Source organism: Ruditapes philippinarum, unplaced genomic scaffold (genome assembly GCF_026571515.1).
Source record: "Ruditapes philippinarum isolate M1 unplaced genomic scaffold, ASM2657151v2 ctg104_1_1_1_1, whole genome shotgun sequence".
NCBI lineage: Eukaryota > Metazoa > Mollusca > Bivalvia > Venerida > Veneridae > Ruditapes > Ruditapes philippinarum.
This window is the reverse complement of record NW_026855603.1, coordinates 79,379-99,133: the sequence shown is the minus strand read 5'-3', so window position 1 is coordinate 99,133 and position 19,755 is coordinate 79,379. Positions and strand designations below refer to the sequence as shown.

The window sequence follows — 19,755 nt, the reverse complement described above, 5'->3', positions numbered from 1 at the left end:
ATGTCTACAGACGTTGCTCTGGGCAAGTGTTTTTCTATGACCTCTAGGTTAAGTGTGAATTTGACCTTTGACATAGAGACCTATTCCATGCGCATAACACTGCTTCTCATATAGTAGAATATTTGTATGAAGTTTCATTTGAATCCCTATAATATATGTAGGAAATATGCTCTGGACAAAATCTCTATATTTTATCAATTTTAGTGACCTCCGGACAAATGTTTATTTCAATGACCTATTGACCTCTATGTATGACCTAGACCTTTGACATGGTTCATGTGTGCGACACAGCTTCTCATAATGGTGAACATATGTATTGAGTTTCATTAGAATTCCTCCATGCATGTAGGAGCTATGCTATGGACACATATTGGACGCGCTCACACACCCACCCGTAGGAAACTATAATACAACCCGTTTTTAAACTCTGGCGTATAAAAATTATGATGACTGTTAAAGTTTGTGGATGGCAATGGCAACATGCGAGGCAACGGGAACGCCACCATGATTGTGACAATAACTTTTCTTTGCCTTTGAGAAAAAGTTGAGCTAAAAAAATATCATTGATTCATACTGCAATACATATTACCTCAAAGCAATCATGTATTTACCTATTTTATCTAGAACTGCCACTGTCTTGGCGTGAATACCCACGCATACCACTTTGTCAGAATCAACCTCCCTGCCAAATCTGAGGTAAGTAAGCCAGTGCATTGCTAAGTTATGTATTCTAAATGCGTAAAATGTCAAAATCAATACACTGCAGACAGGCATTCTTGTAAAAGCCCGTGACCTTGACCTTTGACACAGTCTTCAAAAAATCAATAGGGGTCATCTACTAGTCATAAACAACCTCAATGCCCTATATGAAGACCGTTGACCAAAGCATTCTTAAGAAATTGAGCAGACAAGCTTTTTATAGTCAAGGCCCTTGGGACAATGACCTTTGACCCAGTAGCCGCAAATTCAATAGGGGTCACTTAATGGTCATGATCTCCATGCTAAATATGAAGACTGTTGGTCAAAGTTTGTTTGTTTGTTTCATTTTACGCCTTTTTCCAACAGTATTTCAGTCATATCGGCAGGTAGTTTCCTAACCATCTTTCCTGGAGAGTTACACCAGTACTAGAATACCTTCCTCCGCGCCAAACTACCAAAGCATCTCCCGGGGATTCTTAAGTTATTGGGCGGACAAACTTTTTGAAGTTAAGTTAATCAATATTAATAGTGGTCATCTAATTATCACGATTAACCTCCATGCCAAATATAAAGTCTGTGGGTCATAGGATTCTTAAGTTATTGGGCGGACAAGCCTTTTTTTAGTCAAGGCCCTTTGACCTTGACCTATGACCTAGTGACTTCAAAATCATTGGGGTCATCTATTAATCATAACCAACCTCAATGCCAAATATGAATACTGTTGACTGAAGCAATCTTAAGCAATTGAGTGGACAAGCTTTTTGAACTTTAGGCCCTGTGACCTAGACCTTTGGCCCAGTGACCTCAAAGTCTATAGGGGTCATCTGCTAATCTTGACTAACCTCCATGCCAAATATGAAGACTATGGGTCAAAGGAATCTTAAGTTATCGGACGGACAAGCTTTTTTTAGTCAAGGCCCCTGTGACCTTGAACTTTGACCCAGTGACTTCAAAATCAATAAGGTTCATCTACAAATCATGACTAACAACCATGCCAAATATGAAGACAGTGGGTCAAAGGAATCTTAAGTTATTGGGCAGACAAGCTTTTTTTAGTCAAGGCCCCTGTGACCTTGACCTTGAACGGACGGCCGGATAGACAAGCTGATTCCAGTATACCACCCTTACAACTTTGTTGTACAAGGGTATAACTAGAAGGATGCTGGTGATGTGCACAGCTAGGGATGGTACTGATCACTCCTGTAAAGTTTGGTTGAAATCCTACCAGTAGTTTGACCTGTGAAGGCCGGACAAGATTTTCCTCTGACTGCCATTTTGTGCAGTGAAGCGGAACATGCCAGTGATGTGCACAACAAGGGATTGTACTGATCACTCCTGTAAAGTTTGGTTGAAATCCAACCAGTAGTTTGACCTGTGAAGGTCAGACAAACTTAAAGTTGCCAGACAAGCTTAAAACGGACAGACATTCCAACATTTTGGGTTTAGGGGCTATTTTCTTTGTTAATTTCTTTTGTCTGCTTAAGGGCTACTAGCCCATAAACACTTTGATCACATAATGAACTTATTGCTCTCTTTACCGTTATAAAGCCCCTAAACCCAAAATGTTTGCTTGGACGGACAGACAGCAAATGCAAAAATAATACATATCCCAAAAAATTTGGGGGACATAATTAAATTGTATTAACAAGATTCATCATTGATAGTTGGCCACCTAAATTTTGCTAAATAAACATTTTTTTTATAAACAATAATTGCGAAGTTTTCCCTTTACACATATAGGGTAATAAGATCGCATTTGCCAGAAGCCAGCTTTTAACCTAATTAAATTGATTTGAACCAACAGTTTTTGATGAGAACAAATTTTTAAATTCTTTTCCTGTGATCTGCATGGAATGGAATGAAACTTTGATAATATATTATTGACACAAAGGTTTAAGAGATATTGTTTACACAAGTATTTGTCTACACAAGTATGGGCAATAGCCAGCCAGACAGACAGACAAACAAACAGAGACAGTGATTGATCGCAATAGCTCAGTGGATATTGACTGCTCTGGTGAGCTAAAATAACACAAATCTTACATTTGTTGTTTTCATACATTTTCTTATTTCTATCTCATTAAAATAAAATATTCACAAATACAAAATATTAATTCTATTTATTAGAACATTATGTGCATATAATTTCTCCTTGCTCCTGTCAATTAACAAATTATCACACTGTTCCAGTCAAATATTTACAGATATTTACATTTTAAAACTTCAAACCAATGTATAAAACAATGCCCACTATAAGTCAAAGTTCAATGAAGATAAGTCTAAAACTTAATTTCACACTTCATTCTCCATCCATTCATCCATAGTTGATGTTTTCCTTGCAATGATCTGAATAAAAAGAAAAAGGAAAGCTTGGTTAATTTTCTGCAACCATACAAATAAACATACGAATATATAATCTACTATTTAGTCTAGAAGCTATTTTCATTACGACCTTGACATTTGACCTGATGATAATGAAATAAGTCAATGTGTAGTAACAATGGACAACAATGCTTAGGTAATCAGGACAACCAGTGTTGCTATAGCAAGTTAGTGGATGTTATGGAAAGTCACTGGGTGCTAAAGTAATCTATGGTTGCTATGTGAGTCACTGGTAACTATGGAAAGTGTCACTGGTTGCTATGGATGTCATGGGTTGCTAAGGAAGTAAATGGCTGCTATGATAGTCAGTGGTTGCTTTAGGAATTTACTGGTTGTCATTGATGTCTAGGGTTGCTATGAAGAGTCACTTGTTGCTATGGAAGTAAATGGTTGTTTGGAAAGGCACTACATGTAGCTGCTATGGAAAGTTAATGGTTGCTATGACAAGTCTGTAGATTAAAGAATTATATTGTTGCTATGGAAAGTTACTGGTTGCTATGAAAGTCAATGGTTGCTATAGAAAGACACTTGTTGCAATACTGGATACTGGTTGCTATGGGAATTCAATGGTTGCCATGGAAAGGCACTAGTTGCTATGGAAAGTTAATGGTTGCTATGGCAAGTCATTCAGGGTTTGAGAAGTCTATTGTTTCTATAGAAAGTCACTGGTTGCTATGGAAGGCTATGGTTGTTATGGAAAGTCACTGGTTGCTATGGAAAGTCAATGGTTGCGATATTGCTTACTGGTTGCTATAGAAAGTCATTTGTTACCATGGAAAGGCACTAGTTGCTATGGAAAGTTAATGGTTGCTATGGCAAGTCCTTTAATGTAAAAGAAGTCTGTGGTTGCTATGGGAAGTCACTGGTTGCTACAGAAGTCTATGTTGCAAAAGAAAGTCACTGGGTGCTAAGGAAATCAATGGTTGCTATGGAAACTCACTGGTTGCTATGGAAAATCAATGGTTGCTAAGGAAGTCACTGGTTGCTATTGAAAGGCACTGGTTGCTATGGAAAGATACTGGTTGCTATTGGAGTCACTGGTTGCTATGGAAAGTCAATGACTGCTTTTGAAATGTCTGGCTGCTATGGAAAGTCAATGGTTGTTACAAGAGTCAATGGTTATAATGGAAAGTCACTTGTTGCTATGAGAAGTTACATTTAAGGAAAATCTATGTTCCCTGGAGTGGGGTCAATTTTGACTCCAGCGCTATAATTTAAATAATTTTTGTTGTCGAGGTTCACCCTAGTTTCAATCACTGTGACAAATTTTATCCCATATTTTGACCTAACTATCGTATAACACTAAAACAGTTTATAGACCTAAAAATCCAGAAAAAGGGAAATCCCCTCATAAGCATTGTGAAAACTACAAAATTAAATGAAAATTGGTTTGATTCTGTTCATGAGATATATATTGTAAAAGTGCAACTTATTTCATGCCCCTTAGGTCTTGCCTAGACATTTTAAAAAAATTGGAAAAAGATGTGATCTCTTGGAAGCAATGAAAACAAAAAACTTAAATGTCAATTGCAGACTCCATTTGAATCTGTTCATGTCATAGGGATAATGGCAAGTATAGGTTCATATATATATATATATGATTTCTATCACGTTGATTTGGAAGAATTTGAATTAAATTGTGGATAATGATACACTTTGAATATCAGAGCATTAAACTTACATACCTTCTTATTGCCTACTTCTTTCCTCCTCTACCAGACCGGATTGAAATTCAATTTTCTGAAAATATATGTGAAAAAGGAATAAATTATTTTTTTGTTGTATTTTTTTTTCATTGTAATAATTATTTCAAACATAGCAATCATTTATTTAAAACAAGATTTGGGGTGTGACTCCTGTCTGAAGTGATTATGATACAAACAAGAGATAGAGATACAAACAAAATTTGGTGATCATCCATTAATTAGTTCTGTAGAAAGAGACGTTTAAAGTTATTTCTGTTTTTAGCTTTAGCTAAATCAATATGAGCAAACTGGATAAAAGACTACCCAAGAATGCTACAGACAAAGTTTAATGATCATCCATGAATTGGTTCTGTAGAAGAAGATGTTTAAAGGTTTTTCTATTTTTAGCACTGTTGACCTCTAAAAGGGGCCAATTGAAATGACATGAGCAAATTTAAGTGTGACTGTCACAAGGATGCTACAGACCAAATTTGAGGTAAAATGCCCAGCAGTTTCTGAGAAGAAGATCAATATTCGGTGATTGTTGACGCATGACGACGGACGACAGACGCTGAAGCATCCCCCTTTGATACTAATAGCTCACCCTGAACCTTTGGTTCTGGTGAGCTAATAAAAACCTCATAATTTATAACAAAATTAGGGCAGTCATTGATTCACACTGAATCATTCAGTGTAAAGCATAAAGGCTATGATTATATTGAAATAAAATGACAAATATCAATGATACACCGATATATTGATAATTACCTATAGTGACTAACACTTGTTATAAATTCACTATCACACCTGTTTAAATGATTTCAATAAAAAGTATAATTATTCTGTTCATATAATTATGACGTGTCTTGTTCACAAAATGCCAATTTCAGGATTTGTTTTCTCATCATGTAACATACTAGTAAGCATAGTTAAAAGCATAAATACATCAATCTGCTTCTGTATTTGTTTTGGGTGATTTTTTTTATGATTTCTAGACATTTAATATTAGTTAGTCAAATGAAAATGATCAAATATTGATCAACAGAAAAATATGGACCATGCATCTACATGTATATCTTTTCTATTTAATGACAGAAGCTGGCTCTAAACAAAATGCTGCTTTATAAGTTTATTATACAGATCTTTTAAATACTATCTCCTGCAAAGTAGTAACAATCATAAATAACTTAACACAGGAGGAATATACATATTTATCATGTTTATAATGACACTGCTCCATTTTACTTATGAATAAACAAACTAATCAATTCATTTAAAGCTCAGCCCTAAATTTTTTTTAATTAACTCTAGATGAACCACTCTTCTGGATATTGATGAATGCTCTCTCTTTATCTAAAATTCTAACCAAAGGCAGACTATTTTTGCATTATTGAGGTGTTCCACACAATTTTCTGACATAACAGTGGACCATCTAGGAATGCTACAGACCACAAATGCAGGATAATTGACATGCCTTAATAAAAATTTGTTTGAGTAATCAAAACTAATTTTTCAATAAGGGACTATTCACAAAACTTGGCCAAGAAAAGTTATATTTTAGTCATGTTTCGGACACTAATTAACCCCAAGGTGGGGCCATTCTTTACCCTACATGTACTTTTGTAGGGTCATGATTCATGAAAAATTCAACTTTACATCTAAAACTGCTCTTTGTCCAAATTTCATAGCTGTACATCTGGACAAGAAAGTAGGTCACAAAGTCAAAATCTAGGTCAGCTGTTATCAAAGTTCAATTTTATATCTTAAACTGTGTACATGGTCCAAATGTCTTAGTTAAAGGATAAAATAAGCGAATTGCAATAATTTGACCTAACGGTCAATTAAAGGTCAAGGTCTCATATGAATTATTGGACATGTTTGTTTGGTAGCAAGTCTTGTTTTATCCTAAGTATAAATCGAATCTGCAACCAAAATTCAATAATTTGACCTTCACAATCAAGGTCATTTAGAGGTCACGGTCAGTTCAACCTTATCCAAAATGATGATTTGTTTAAGTATGAAGATTATAAATCCATATATTCATTACCATGTTACAGCAAGAGGGATCTGTATAGTGATCACATGTGTCCCCTCATGCAACCTTAAAACCTGTGTAATATGTACAAGAACTTGAGCTACCGATCAATCCTGTAAAGATTCATTGAAATTGCGTATGTGGTATTAGAGGAGTAGTCCGTACAAATTTTAAAATTATTAAAGGGCAAAAACTCTAACCAAAAAATGTTGATAAGATGCATAACGAGACAAGCAGGGTTTTCATTTTTATCTGAGGCACCAGTTGCTCCAAAGAAAATCCCACTGAATTGAAATTTTCTTTAAAATCATGCAGTTTTCCCAAAAATCTGAACTTAAACCAGCTTTTTTACTTCCCAAATCAGCAATTTAAGCGATAATTTTTCCCAACATCAAGAGCCATGAAGAGGCTAAGTCCTCTTTCCAATTAAGTGAGAAAAATCGCTGGACATATTGTTATGGAAGCTCGAAATATCCAATTATACTCAAATGTATCAATATTCATTTTTGTTTGTATAAAATACAGATTATTATGAGAAAATGAATTAATATTTGCAAAATAATATGACTTAGCCGACTATAACTTTCATTCATTCCGTTGAAATGGGCAGTTCAGATGTTGCAAGACACTTGCTTATCTATAGGTTCGTTTATTAATATACTTGCAATTTAAGAAAAAGATATGATGATATTTGTTGTCTACATTTAAATTTTAAGGAAATCTTTACACAACTGTCCATCTTATTATCATTTTTTAAAAATTTAATATCCTTTTAATGGAGTATACTGTATTTGGGTATATTTTGGTTCAAAACACAATGATAGGAAAATGTATAATTGGGTACACAAAAAAATGTACATGTATGTTTGATATTTTCTTGCATCTCAGGTAGGATAATCTACCGTTTACACTGGGTGCTAGAAAACTATGTTATACACCCCAAATTGCCATATATAAGACAAGTCGCGTACTTTAAATGACTTCATTGATGCGCATCTTTTATGAATGAATCGCGTTCTTAGGATGACATCATTTTTCCATTATGAATGAAGTTGTAAGTTCATACGCTTAGAAAAAAGTGCGTAATGAGAATATCAGTTTTCATAATTTCTGTTCCGAAAATAATTGATATGTAATATGCAAGAAAAAGAATCAAACACCGGCTATTGGTACAGAAGGGAATATACACTTTCACTAAGATTATAAGAATCTTACACTGGCTGCCGGTACAGACCAGAATATCTCGCTCGAGGGTAACTGTTTAGGGCGGTAAGGAGGCTCTGCCAAGTTTCCGCTAAACAGTTACCCAAGAGCTAGATATTCCCTTCTATACAGTATTGTAATTCATAGTTTTAGTATATTTGTGAAATATTTGTGTGTATTTGGGCAATGTGTGGGTATATTTCGTGCTGCCCGTTTTGACAAGTTTTGTTACGGACGGAAAGACAGGCGGACAGACGACGGAGAAGTGATCCACAAAAATCAGTGAAAAATCAATAAGTTAAGTAAACTGAAAGTAGAAAATCGTAAAACATGGTAAACATTCCTTACATCCAGATGAAAATAGGTATCCCAATTACCTATCACATCAACTAATAGCCCACCAGTGACTCCGAGAACAATAGAACTAATTATAAATCCAAGATACGGTATACCAGCTTTTTTAGGCACTGGGATGTAAGAGTATTTCCACCACATTATTTTTGGAAAGTCAACAATTGACCTAATTTCAAGTTCAATAAACTTGATTCCTGACTTGTTCAAGATTTTTATTCAGTAATTTAATCGAACAATATTGTTCTATTTAACGGGGCAGATGTGTTCCGCGGAAAAAATCCCGAGGAAACCGCGGGAAATTTTTTTTAGATTTCCCGGAAATTGTTTTAATGTTTTTGCATAAGCATTATGATCTTACAGTTTCACTCCCAAGATATTTCATTATTGAGACGTTTTGACACTCCTAAGACATTTCATACCCAGACGCTTTTTATTTCACATGTTTTCTTTAATTTCATATGAAAATAAGATTAAGTGTTTCATGTTTTTTTTTTCAATTTAAAGGGTTGTGATTTTGAAAGGTACTGCACTATGTGTGTCTGAATTATCTAGCATTGACAGGTTACCTTCTTTCAAAGTATCTGGTTACGAAGTAACTGTGATAGACCGTTTGTAATTAATATTCAATACTTTTTATTCATGAGCTTTTAAATTTACACGATGTTGATTTCTGGTTATAGGAATCGTTTTAACCCATTTCGTTTATCATTTTTATGACAGTTAATATGCAATGTCGGGCTATATGCAATGATACACTTCTTTTAGGCTAAGTAAGTAACACTCGTTTTTAATTAAATTCTTATTCTAATTTTTTGGTATCTTGACATACGTTTTAGCAATAGGTTTAAGTTTTTGACTGTGATTTAATAAATTCTACTATTGAATAGAATCGTATCTATCTATCTATTTTATGAAAGTTTGTCTTCAGACAAAATAATTAATGCTTATTAATTTTATCATTTGCTTCAAAGTCTTTTTTTTTAACTTGAATAGTGTGATACAATGCTGTAATTTTAGTTAAAATTATTGAAATATATGATAATACGCGGGAAGTCCGAGCGGGACCTAAGGCCCCGCGAGGGCTGTAGCGCTCTTAGATAACATGTATGACGCGTATCAATTGGAATTAAATCAAATTAAAACTAAATGAAAATTTCAAAAAAATATATATCCTATACCTAATGAGCTGTGAAATAAAGTTTCCTTTTAAAAGGAAAGGCTTGCACAGTTGTGCCTTCATCCCAACCCTTTGAAATTGTTCTTTTTTTTGGGGTTTCAATTCATTTTCACTTTTTTTTTGAATTACGGTATTTGTATATCATAAAGGGTTTATTTAGTTTTTTTGCTTTTTTGGAAAACCGAATATTTTTTTGTCAAAACGATTTAGATCTATTCTTTATTGTATAAAACTAATAAAGAAAATGCTCAATCGTAAAAATATTAACGTGATACTGAAGGAAAACAAGTGTGCACATCTCATTTCCCCTTAATTTTTCGCAGCGAAATCATTCCTTTGCTTTATAGACAAGTAAATGCACTAAAATACTTCGTTACGTGGCATGTTTCAACTATGATACATAGATCAGCACGTGGCAAGGTTAATGTTATGCATGGGCTATTTTTAGATTACCTCACCAAGAAGTTGAATTGCGTTCAGTAGATCTAAATATAACTCGATCATGCGTGATTTGGTAAGCAGGACCACCCTTTGAAGACGGAATAATACTACAGTCACCATTCTATATTGTATAAAACTAATACAGACAAAAAACAATTATAAAAGAAACTGACTTTTGCGTCTTGAAAAACAAATAAAACGGAACAATTTCGTTTATAATTTATTATGGTTTAAACCGATAAATCAAGTAAAAATAGAAATCCTATTTATATACACAAACTGGGATTACCGAAGTAACTAAAATAGCTTAGATTTCCGTAATTTTACTCCCAAGTATGACGGATTCGCCCGAATTGTCACGATTACATCGGCTATTATCATTAATCCGAAGACTGACGGAAAAGGCCGAAAAGTTTCGATTGGCACGATTGCAGCTTGTTTCCCGTTCAATCATGCACCAACAGATGTAAGCAGGAAACCACCTAACCGGAACAAGTTTTCCAGATGAAATCAAAAATCCTTAGTTAACTGGGCGCCGCCATTTTGAAATCCTTTTGAGCTAAATATAGATATCAGAGCGCTTTTAATGAGCGTCTCCATAATTCAGACTATTGCTAGCAGACGCATGCTAAGTAACACTTCCGGTAAAAGAATTATGTACAAAATCAGAAAATAAAGCTACATTTCATTGATAAGAATTATAGTAACGATTATAAATATAAAAAGTTACTTTTGATAAATAAGCACATTAAAAATAACGTTAAAACCAAAACTGTTATTAGAGATTAACAAAAATGGCGGACGGGATTTTCCAAACGCCGACGCATGCGCAGTGGTCCCCCTTTACGTTCGGAGATTTGCGGAAGATTCCGATCCCTCCAATGACAGGTTGAACACCACCAAATTATTCGTTTTGTATATGGTACAAAATACCTGCAAGAAAGATCTGGTTTACATGTACACTAAACATGTTATGCTAAAATCATAATTCATAAGATCTTTCCGCGCCATAGGTAGCACCTAATTTCATATTATTTAATTGAAACTATTTATATATATTTTGTTCTCTGTGTCATGCCTCCAACATGGGGGTCTATCTGTCCGGCTGTTTGTTTGTCTGTCTGTCTTTCTCTCCGTCCGTCTGTAGAAAATTTGAATAATCAATCAAGACGAAATAAAAGTTATTACTTGAAAAATGATCATATTTTGTACAATTTGAATACCACCAAAATTAGAAAAGTAATGTTTGATAAATACAGGGAAACATTTGTCAAATGCTACAAAGAAATGAATTGAACAACTAAACATTCTATACGCCCAAGCTCATATTTTAGAGGAGATTTTTATCACGTATGAATAAAACACGGTTTTATGTAAACTTTCGATCTTTTTTGTGGAGTCAATATTTCCAGGTATGTTTTTTCATTTTTTTTCTCCCGAAAAGTCAAGTAATGTTATTTGTTCTGCTGGATAGGAAGTTAAACACAAAGGGTTTCTAATATCAACGCTTTAATATCATTTGAACATTTGTTTATTTGATAAAAAGAAACAAACAAACAACTTAAAGAGAACTTGCATTTATTCAATATAAATACATGGGGCTTTAAATTATTTTGATTTACGATTTATTGTAACTCCTTGCAATCAGTGCATACTTTACATACAATGTCAGGTAGTGCATTTGGTTTATAGCATTGAAGTTGTAGGTATAAATGTAACATGAATACAATAGATACAAAGAAGATATTATTTGTTTTGTTATTTGTACCAGATAAGCGTTCAATACGGAAATAATTTAATCGGCAGTCAATCGTTTAAATCAGAGTTGCAATATTTATTTTTCTGCAAATATATTTTATCAAACGTTAATTTTCTTTATTGTTTTCTATCATTTATAGTCATTTTTTATTACCCCATAAAGTCTACTGATCCTTTAGTAATTGTCCCATTTTTCACATCTGTCACCTCAATGTGTAATTCAGTGCCTCCAAATATCATTTTAACCTTTAATTTTGACCAAATATCCCCTTGAGGATCAATGTCTACCTTAATTAATCCAACAAACTCACATCCGAATTCATCAATGAACATTGGGTCCCTTTGTTTTGACTTGTACACCTCTAACACAGCCTGCCTCTGGTTAGCAACTGACGGAAAATATTCGTGTTCTTTGAATTTATCTGGATCATGCAAACTTACTTCAGTTCCTACCTCTATATGCTTACTGAAAGCATCATCACAATATACATGCTTGCCAATATAAACTCGCTTGAATTCAGGATGCAATTTATGATTAAAAGTCCCCTTTTTGAAAATCCCAAGGGGGTACCGCATTCCGATCTATGGCCCTTTTTTCGTGTCCGTAGATAAGCACCTTTCAAAAGGGCTGCAGCCGGCCCCTTTTTGGGAAAATTTAATTTGTAAAACCTTTTCCGCTTACCTTTTCAGTAAACAGATTTGAAACCCAAAAACTAGTAATACACAATTTTCGGTACATTTTGATAATTTCATCGGTTTTTCAATTATACCTTTGAAAAGCTGTGCTAACATCTTTTTTACAAGCGATTCAGTTAAAAAATACTTTCCCCTTTTAAATTTCTATTCTTTTGCAAATTTTGATTGAAAAGGGTTTTTCTTTTTACAGTTTCCGAAAAATGACTGTGAAGTTAAAAGTACTGATTGGGAAATTTTAGAACCCCCTTTCCCTTTCCCTTCAAATGTTCGTTTCTTAACCGAAATTTTTCATTAGCTCCAGTATCCATTCATGCATTGTTGTTTGAATTGTTTAATGATATCTGCACCAAATATGCGAACCAGCACGTTCATAAAGGCGTTATCTACATTAGTGCCGCCAAAGTCACCACCAGTTGGCGGATGTAATTCCTTCAGCGTTCCATCAGTGTTGACTTCATGGCATGTAATGTCTGCTGTACCTCCTTTATATACAAAATAAATAACAGGAAATAAATTATTTAAACAGTTATATTGACTCAGTCATAATGGTATTGAATTTTACAATACATTTTTGTTATAAATGTACATAATAGCATTGCTGTTGACAAGAGACGATTTTGCATATCCTTGTCAAAATATGGAGATGCATTATACAATTAGATATCTAAGATAATAAAGATCGATATGAAGGTTTTATTATTTTTTGCATTATCATAGACATGCATATATAAATTGTGATTGACGGCCGAAATGTTGACATTGAAGTTCCTATTTAGACTGCAGTCGTCATTACTGTTTTCGACAATAAAAGGATTGTGATCATCGGAAAACTTATTAAACACAACCTTAAATTGAAGCTAATCGTTTGTCTTATTTTGTAATGAGATGTTTGACATATACTTGTCTCACCTCCTAGATCTAGTACCAGATATCGACAACCGATTGGTATTGTATCAGTCCCTAATTCTCTCTTACAGTACAGAGAAGCTGCTTCTGGTTCCAAAGCTAGCAATAACATGTGGTCAGGGATGCCAGCCTGAAAAAGTTTCATTATAAAGATTTTATAAATTGCTCTTAAAATAACCATTCTATATCATTGATCATATCACTATTAGAAACGTATTTTAAAAATGATACTAATGAAACAGATATATAATTACGAGCACTTACTCTTATATGGTATTCATACTGAACTTTATCGAAATAACAAAGAAAAAAATGAAATAAAATAAACAGATGAATAAATTAAAAATGAAATAAAATAAAACAAATTCAATTTGCACGATTTAAAGCTATACATAAATAAAAATGTTCGGTGTCGATGTGAAAGGATTATACATTATTTACGTTAGCTGCTGCCTCTCTCATAAACTTCTTTGATAAGTCATTCCATATGGCAGGTACTGTGAGGACCCAGCGAATGTCAGTATCCGGTTTGACTGACAATTGATCTTCCCTATCTGGATCATTTAATACATTCAACAAATGCTCCTTTATATATCGTATTGCTCCAGAGAAGATGTCGATTGCTTTCATTGGTTTCCCGAGTATATCTTCAATTTCCATATCTTTATGCAGTGGCTAAAAGAAATCAATACTGTATCATATTGCATACTGACACTTAAAGAGAAAAAAATTGGAATGACTGGACATTTAAATGTAGAGCATAGTAACTCAATGATTCGTTTTTAAATACATTTGACGTTTATTTCTCTTATTCCTGCCAACAACTGATACGTAATTAGAAATCTTCATAAACAAAAACCACAAGACTCACCAACCCTTTCACAAATAGTTTCATTTTGAATCGTTCGAACAAGTACCATTCTTTTGGGGTTTCCTTTTTTTTTATCGCCCCCTTTATATTTTTTTGCTGCTTCCTCCCCAAATGAAGAAATTTCCCTTTTTGGACCATCAGACAATGTAGGGGTCGTAATTATAAAAAGGAAACAAAATTTTTTACAAGAAATGTTATTCAGAAAAACTATGGGGACAATTTACACGGCTATTTACAATGAAATTACAAATGAAATTACAATTGCTTAAAACTGCATCCCAACCCAAGATGAGCTAAACTTTTCAAGAAAAAAAACTTGTATTAAGATTTTGAGAAAATTTAAAGATGCAAGTTTCACGTAATCATGTATATATTTTTAGGTAATTTACGTGAATTGTAGTACCGTGCACGCATGGTATAAATAACTTTTTTTATTCACTTCAATATCATGAACGTGGAGGTATTCTGCTTTAAAAGAAACTGTAGTTATAGCTGACTAAATACTTTAAGAGAAATTATAGAAACAGTTTAATTAATTCCGCTTGGTATTGCAAAATTTTTATTTTGATCCTACAGTTAATTGCAATTAAATGTACAACCATTGTCTATAAGCATATCTGTTTTCTACGAAAGTTTATAAATACATGTACGTAACTATTATGACTATTATATAACTGATTACAATGTTAATGTTGATTTCCAACAATAGATAAAATCATATCCCGTTAACAGAATGTGTTCGTTCTATATTTGATTTGTTTACCTTAATTGATACTCTATTCCAGTATGTTGCTAAGATATTGTCTGGCTTCGTGTTAAAAGAATAAGCATAGCCACTGTATGTTGTTCCAAAGTCTACTGCTGCTACAAGCAATGCATTGCTTTTAGACTGTTGGATAACCTAAGACAATGTTCATAATGCATATTTAAATGATTTGAATCAATAATCTATATGAAATAGATTAAAATTATTCGAATCTTACAATGAGGTTATACTTCATGTGTGAAAACATCGAAAACAAATAAATATTAAAGTTATTATGCTGAGCTCATTTTTAATAAAAGCAGTATTCTTCACTGACATTGGATACTTCATAACTGACTTGCTATACAGAAATATGAAAAGAAGAGTACTTTATTTATCTTAATACCTGTTCAAAAACCATTGTAATCATTAAGAGAAAAACAAAATATAAGATAAGGTACCGTTTGTTTCCATTGCTTTTGTTTCGGATATGTCCCTGTAAAAGAAAAACATAATTTTCTTGAATAATGTAATAGTTCCAATCAGCTGTTAAAACATTTAAATTAAAGTTCCACAAGGAAAAGCAAATTTAACGGAATACAGTATGACAATATATAGACATGACGGATCTCTGGAAATACTAACAATAACGAACAGGATCGGGTAAATTGAGAAAAAGGAAGTCACATGGAGCAAGTCATGACAGAGAACACTAAGACACGTACACTAGATGCCTTGAAGGATGAGGCATTGTCATGCGGCAATCTGGCATTAGCCAAACCTGATAAGGGTCTTATAAACTACTACTTGAGTTCTGTAAAACTTCGCACTGACATACATCAACCATGGCTTTTGAGTTTTGTAAAAAAGAAAAAAGAAACAAACAAATAAAAAACAACCGACATAATTATATAACTCGCTTGAAATTGATGGTCCGCATTGGTATTTATGTTATAGCTCATATTGTTGTGTCATACATGAATTGAGTATAAAAAAACTGGAACTTTGACATATTGTGTTGCCCAGTAATTGTCCTGTGTCTGGAACGTTAAGTAGCAAAATACAACTCGACTTATACACCCCAAGCTCAGCCATGTAACATAAAACGAAACAGAGCAATTGCAAAAGATTCCGCAAAACGACTTCTAACGATTGTAAGGATTAATGCAAAATATCCTAAACATATACGCCGTATAAAATACGTAACTCAGGAATTATAACAAAAATATACCACCATGGCAAGGACAACAAAAAACGTCTACAAATACCGGCGGAAAAACATATAATTAAGGCACATTATGTATGAGAAACGAATATATTTTTCTTTAGAGGGAAACATGAGTATTATAACGTTCAGGTACTGGTTTTAGTGCATGTTAGCTGCTTGTTATCCGAAAGAACAAGTACTTCATTTGAAATTATTTGTCATATAAGTAACAAAATGTAAACAAAGTAATATTTTGACTTCCATACAAAATATTAAATCACTAAAGTTGTTTTGCCAGAAAGCAACATGTGAAAAAAATACACTTCAAGTGATTGGCCAAAAAAGAACCTTCTGGAAACAATGAAAGTAAACGAAGATTAAAAGCTGTTGTGAAATAGAAATAAAAGTGTTTTTTTCTGAATCATAATGGGCCTTAAATTTCCAACAGGATATTTACTTTATTTCAGGTTTTCAGTATTGAAAAATGTGAGAAGTATTTTTCAACTTACAATGTTTAGCAGGTGTTGCTCTTTTACCACTAACCTCTCCATCCAGAGATTCTAAACAAAGAAATAAATAATATAATCATTTCTTCGCAATTTATCTTCTAACGTTATTTTCATTTTTTTATTTTGATGTAAATTATTTTCAGATGTTTTGTGAAGCGATTGACTAATCACATTAAAAATATTATATACATATTTCATTATACATGTAATAGTCATTTAGATATTCAATCTTGATACTAATATGAATCAAAATTTATCAATGCATTTAAAGAAGTACACAATAATAATAAATTAACGCATGCATTCAAAATAAAGCTATATTTACCTTCAACAGGTTTCGAAGCTCCAGATCCCATTTCCAGTCACATATGTTACAACTTTACAATAAATGGCAGCACTCATAATAATACAAAACGTTCTCTAATTATTTGTTTATATTCTTTTTACAACGCCGTACATAACCCTTACACATGCTTACACAGCGACAATGCTCGACTACAATGAAACTGAAAAAGAATTTCATGAACTAGGAAGTCGACAATTGTCCAAGCCTGCATTAATACATGTGATTTTACTTTTCTTTCTCTAAAGTTATCAAATCAAATCGTTTTGAAGTAGTTTTTAAAGTAAAGGCACTTCAGTAACTTGAGATCTCCATTTATGAAACAAGTTTTACCTCTATTTTGATATTGATTATTTCATCTTGTATTTCAATCTCGAACGATGTGATTATAAAATTCTGCAAGCAATTTATTAAATACTATAAACTTTGTTCTTCCTGCTGGATAGTTTTATTTAATTTTTCTTTTCATAATATTTTAACCATATCTGAACAATATAGTATTGTTATTGATATATAATTGTGTAATTTATATCTACATCTATCTCATTGTTTTATAAAAAATAGTTTAAAACAGAAAACGAATAGATGATAAAAATGTTAAAACATAATCCTGAAGATGAAGAGATGTAAATAAAGTTACTAATAAATGTTTAAATTCCATTTTTATACATACACATCCCCGAAATATATTTCTGATTTTCTCTTCCGCCTTGAGACTCGTACAATGATTAATAATACAATGTGATCAGTCAAGAGTGGCAACTTATCTAACTTAATACACAATACTTGTTGAAATTACTTGTTTGTCGTTTACCGGTATAGTTTATATTTAGGTACGTTTTATACCCAGGTATGGTCTGTCAATTGCATACTAATTATACGGTCAATGCACAGTTAAGTTTCCTGAGATGTACGCAGATGTGATCAAATTTATGTCAACTGAGCGTTACAGCGCAAATATTCTACGTGTCAGATCGAAATCTCGTATGTCCATGTTTTTCTTATGTATATTGTCAACACTATTGAAGCTATGATTTTGCTATGTGTTTCGGTTGTTTGTTGTTTGTTGTTTGTTTTTAATTTGCTTTACTTTGCTTTGTGTGTGTATGTGTTGTTGGTGTTGTTTTTGTTGTTGTTATTTTTCCCCCAACTATTTTGCACTTATTTTGGTCATGTCCATACTCTTTTTAAACAACTTGGTTTAAGAATTAATATTTGAAATTCATTCGGATATAAACCAATTAATGTCATGTCAATGCCGCAAAATTCGATACAAAACGAGACAAAACAGTGTTTTTAATTTGCATCATATCTTTATAGATGATTTTACATGCGGTTATACGTTATTTTAAAGGGTAAGTAAATACATCCCAAATTCAGTGGTCCTATAAGTGCTCATCAAGATGGGCTGGAAGCAACTGATAATTCAGCAAAGGGGCTCTGAAAAATAATGTATTCATTTAATCTATTTTTTTCGTTTTCATTTCATTGATTGTTGTTTTGTACATTATTTTGCAACCTACACATTTATAATAAACAAACCAAGGTGTTACTAGATTAGGCTTTTTGTTAAGGCCTGCAGGTTCAATAACATATGAGACACACCATCAATAAATGTTGTAGCTTATTGAAAATTATGGGTAATCAGAAAGAAAGTTTTGAAAGTTGACCAGAGTGTATTTCCTCATTATTTCTAGACCCGGTATGTTTATAGGTTGGATATCTAGCACACAAAATACCTTCGGCGTCCTTATAATCATCACTGCTCACGTTCTAGAACCTTGGTCAGCTTGATCATTTCGTAATAAAATTTGATTAGCATATTTTTTGAAGATAATTTGGCCAAGTAAAAACATTGGACATCTTTGATCAAACAAGGTAACACTAATGATACAGATTTATTGATATATCATGGAAGTCATTATTTAAAGGCACGTACAGTACGTATGCCTCAGAAATCAATAATTGTTTAATTCTTTAGAAAGGGCTGATATGTTTATAATAATATTTTGTTAATGATTTTGGAGTCTGTCTCTTAGATGTAAAGTAGCGTGGATTGTGCAGTAATGTGTTGTAAAGGTAGCGTAATGTAAACAAAATAGTATTTTGACTTCCATAGAGAATACTTATATAACTCACTATAATTACACACATAGCCAAAATGAAAATAAGCAAAAGTTCATCTATATGGCCAATAAGTAATTATTTGGCAACTATGATAAGATACAAAAAGCGATGTTGAGAAATAAAACTGATTTCGAGAGGCTTAATGGGTTTATAACGTCATTTATCATGATTCGAAAACGTTTTTATTTATGATTTACAGTATATACCTCGTATTAAAACAATGGCATTTGCTAAATTGTGTTAAATCTCTAGAAACCAGCAATATTTGTATTGTAAGTGGACACTCATTGTTAATTTCGGATATCTTATACACCAAAGTAGATATAATATAGACCGAATCATGATACACTCAGAGGCACTAATAGACAGACACTTTTTTCGGTATAAATTGGTTATTTGTGGACGTATTTTGTTCAAATTTGGGTCATACTAGATTCAACATATCAGTCTTTCTTGTTAGAACTTTATTTACTATGTATTGACAAAAAAAAAATATATGAAAAAATAACAAATTTAAAGCAAATAGGCTATTGAAAAATGAAAATCAATGAATGGCTGTAAAAATCGTATTAAAATGAACCCCTCTGAATCCCACTAAATCTGTATGTTAACCAGTT

At 32.8% G+C, this 19,755-nt stretch overlaps 2 protein-coding genes and 1 long non-coding RNA gene across 3 annotated transcripts; all 3 read right to left on the bottom strand.

Moving 5' to 3' along the window:
• Positions 1 to 2,804: 2,804 nt before the first annotated feature.
• On the bottom strand, positions 2,805 to 8,558 carry LOC132743853 (uncharacterized). Its single transcript, XR_009627626.1, has 3 exons — positions 8,353 to 8,558; positions 4,767 to 4,821; positions 2,805 to 3,045 (listed from the first exon to the last, which is right to left on the bottom strand). It is a non-coding gene; the product is annotated as an uncharacterized LOC132743853 (long non-coding RNA).
• A 4,157-nt stretch (positions 8,559 to 12,715) lies between these two features.
• On the bottom strand, positions 12,716 to 14,256 carry LOC132743845 (heat shock 70 kDa protein 12A-like). The gene is made up of 4 exons (XM_060732418.1): positions 14,208 to 14,256; positions 13,778 to 14,011; positions 13,340 to 13,466; positions 12,716 to 12,912 (listed from the first exon to the last, which is right to left on the bottom strand). The coding sequence occupies exons 1-4, from the start codon at positions 14,229 to 14,231 to the stop codon at positions 12,722 to 12,724; spliced, it is 576 nt and encodes a 191-aa protein (XP_060588401.1). The 5' UTR covers positions 14,232 to 14,256; the 3' UTR covers positions 12,716 to 12,721.
• Positions 14,257 to 14,907: 651 nt separating this feature from the next.
• On the bottom strand, positions 14,908 to 17,839 carry LOC132743844 (uncharacterized). Its single transcript, XM_060732417.1, has 5 exons — positions 17,685 to 17,839; positions 16,994 to 17,174; positions 16,669 to 16,719; positions 15,414 to 15,448; positions 14,908 to 15,108 (listed from the first exon to the last, which is right to left on the bottom strand). Exons 2-5 carry the CDS (start codon positions 17,022 to 17,024, stop codon positions 14,923 to 14,925), a joined length of 303 nt encoding a protein of 100 aa, XP_060588400.1. The 5' UTR covers positions 17,025 to 17,174; positions 17,685 to 17,839; the 3' UTR covers positions 14,908 to 14,922.
• Between the last annotated feature and the right edge of the window lie 1,916 nt (positions 17,840 to 19,755).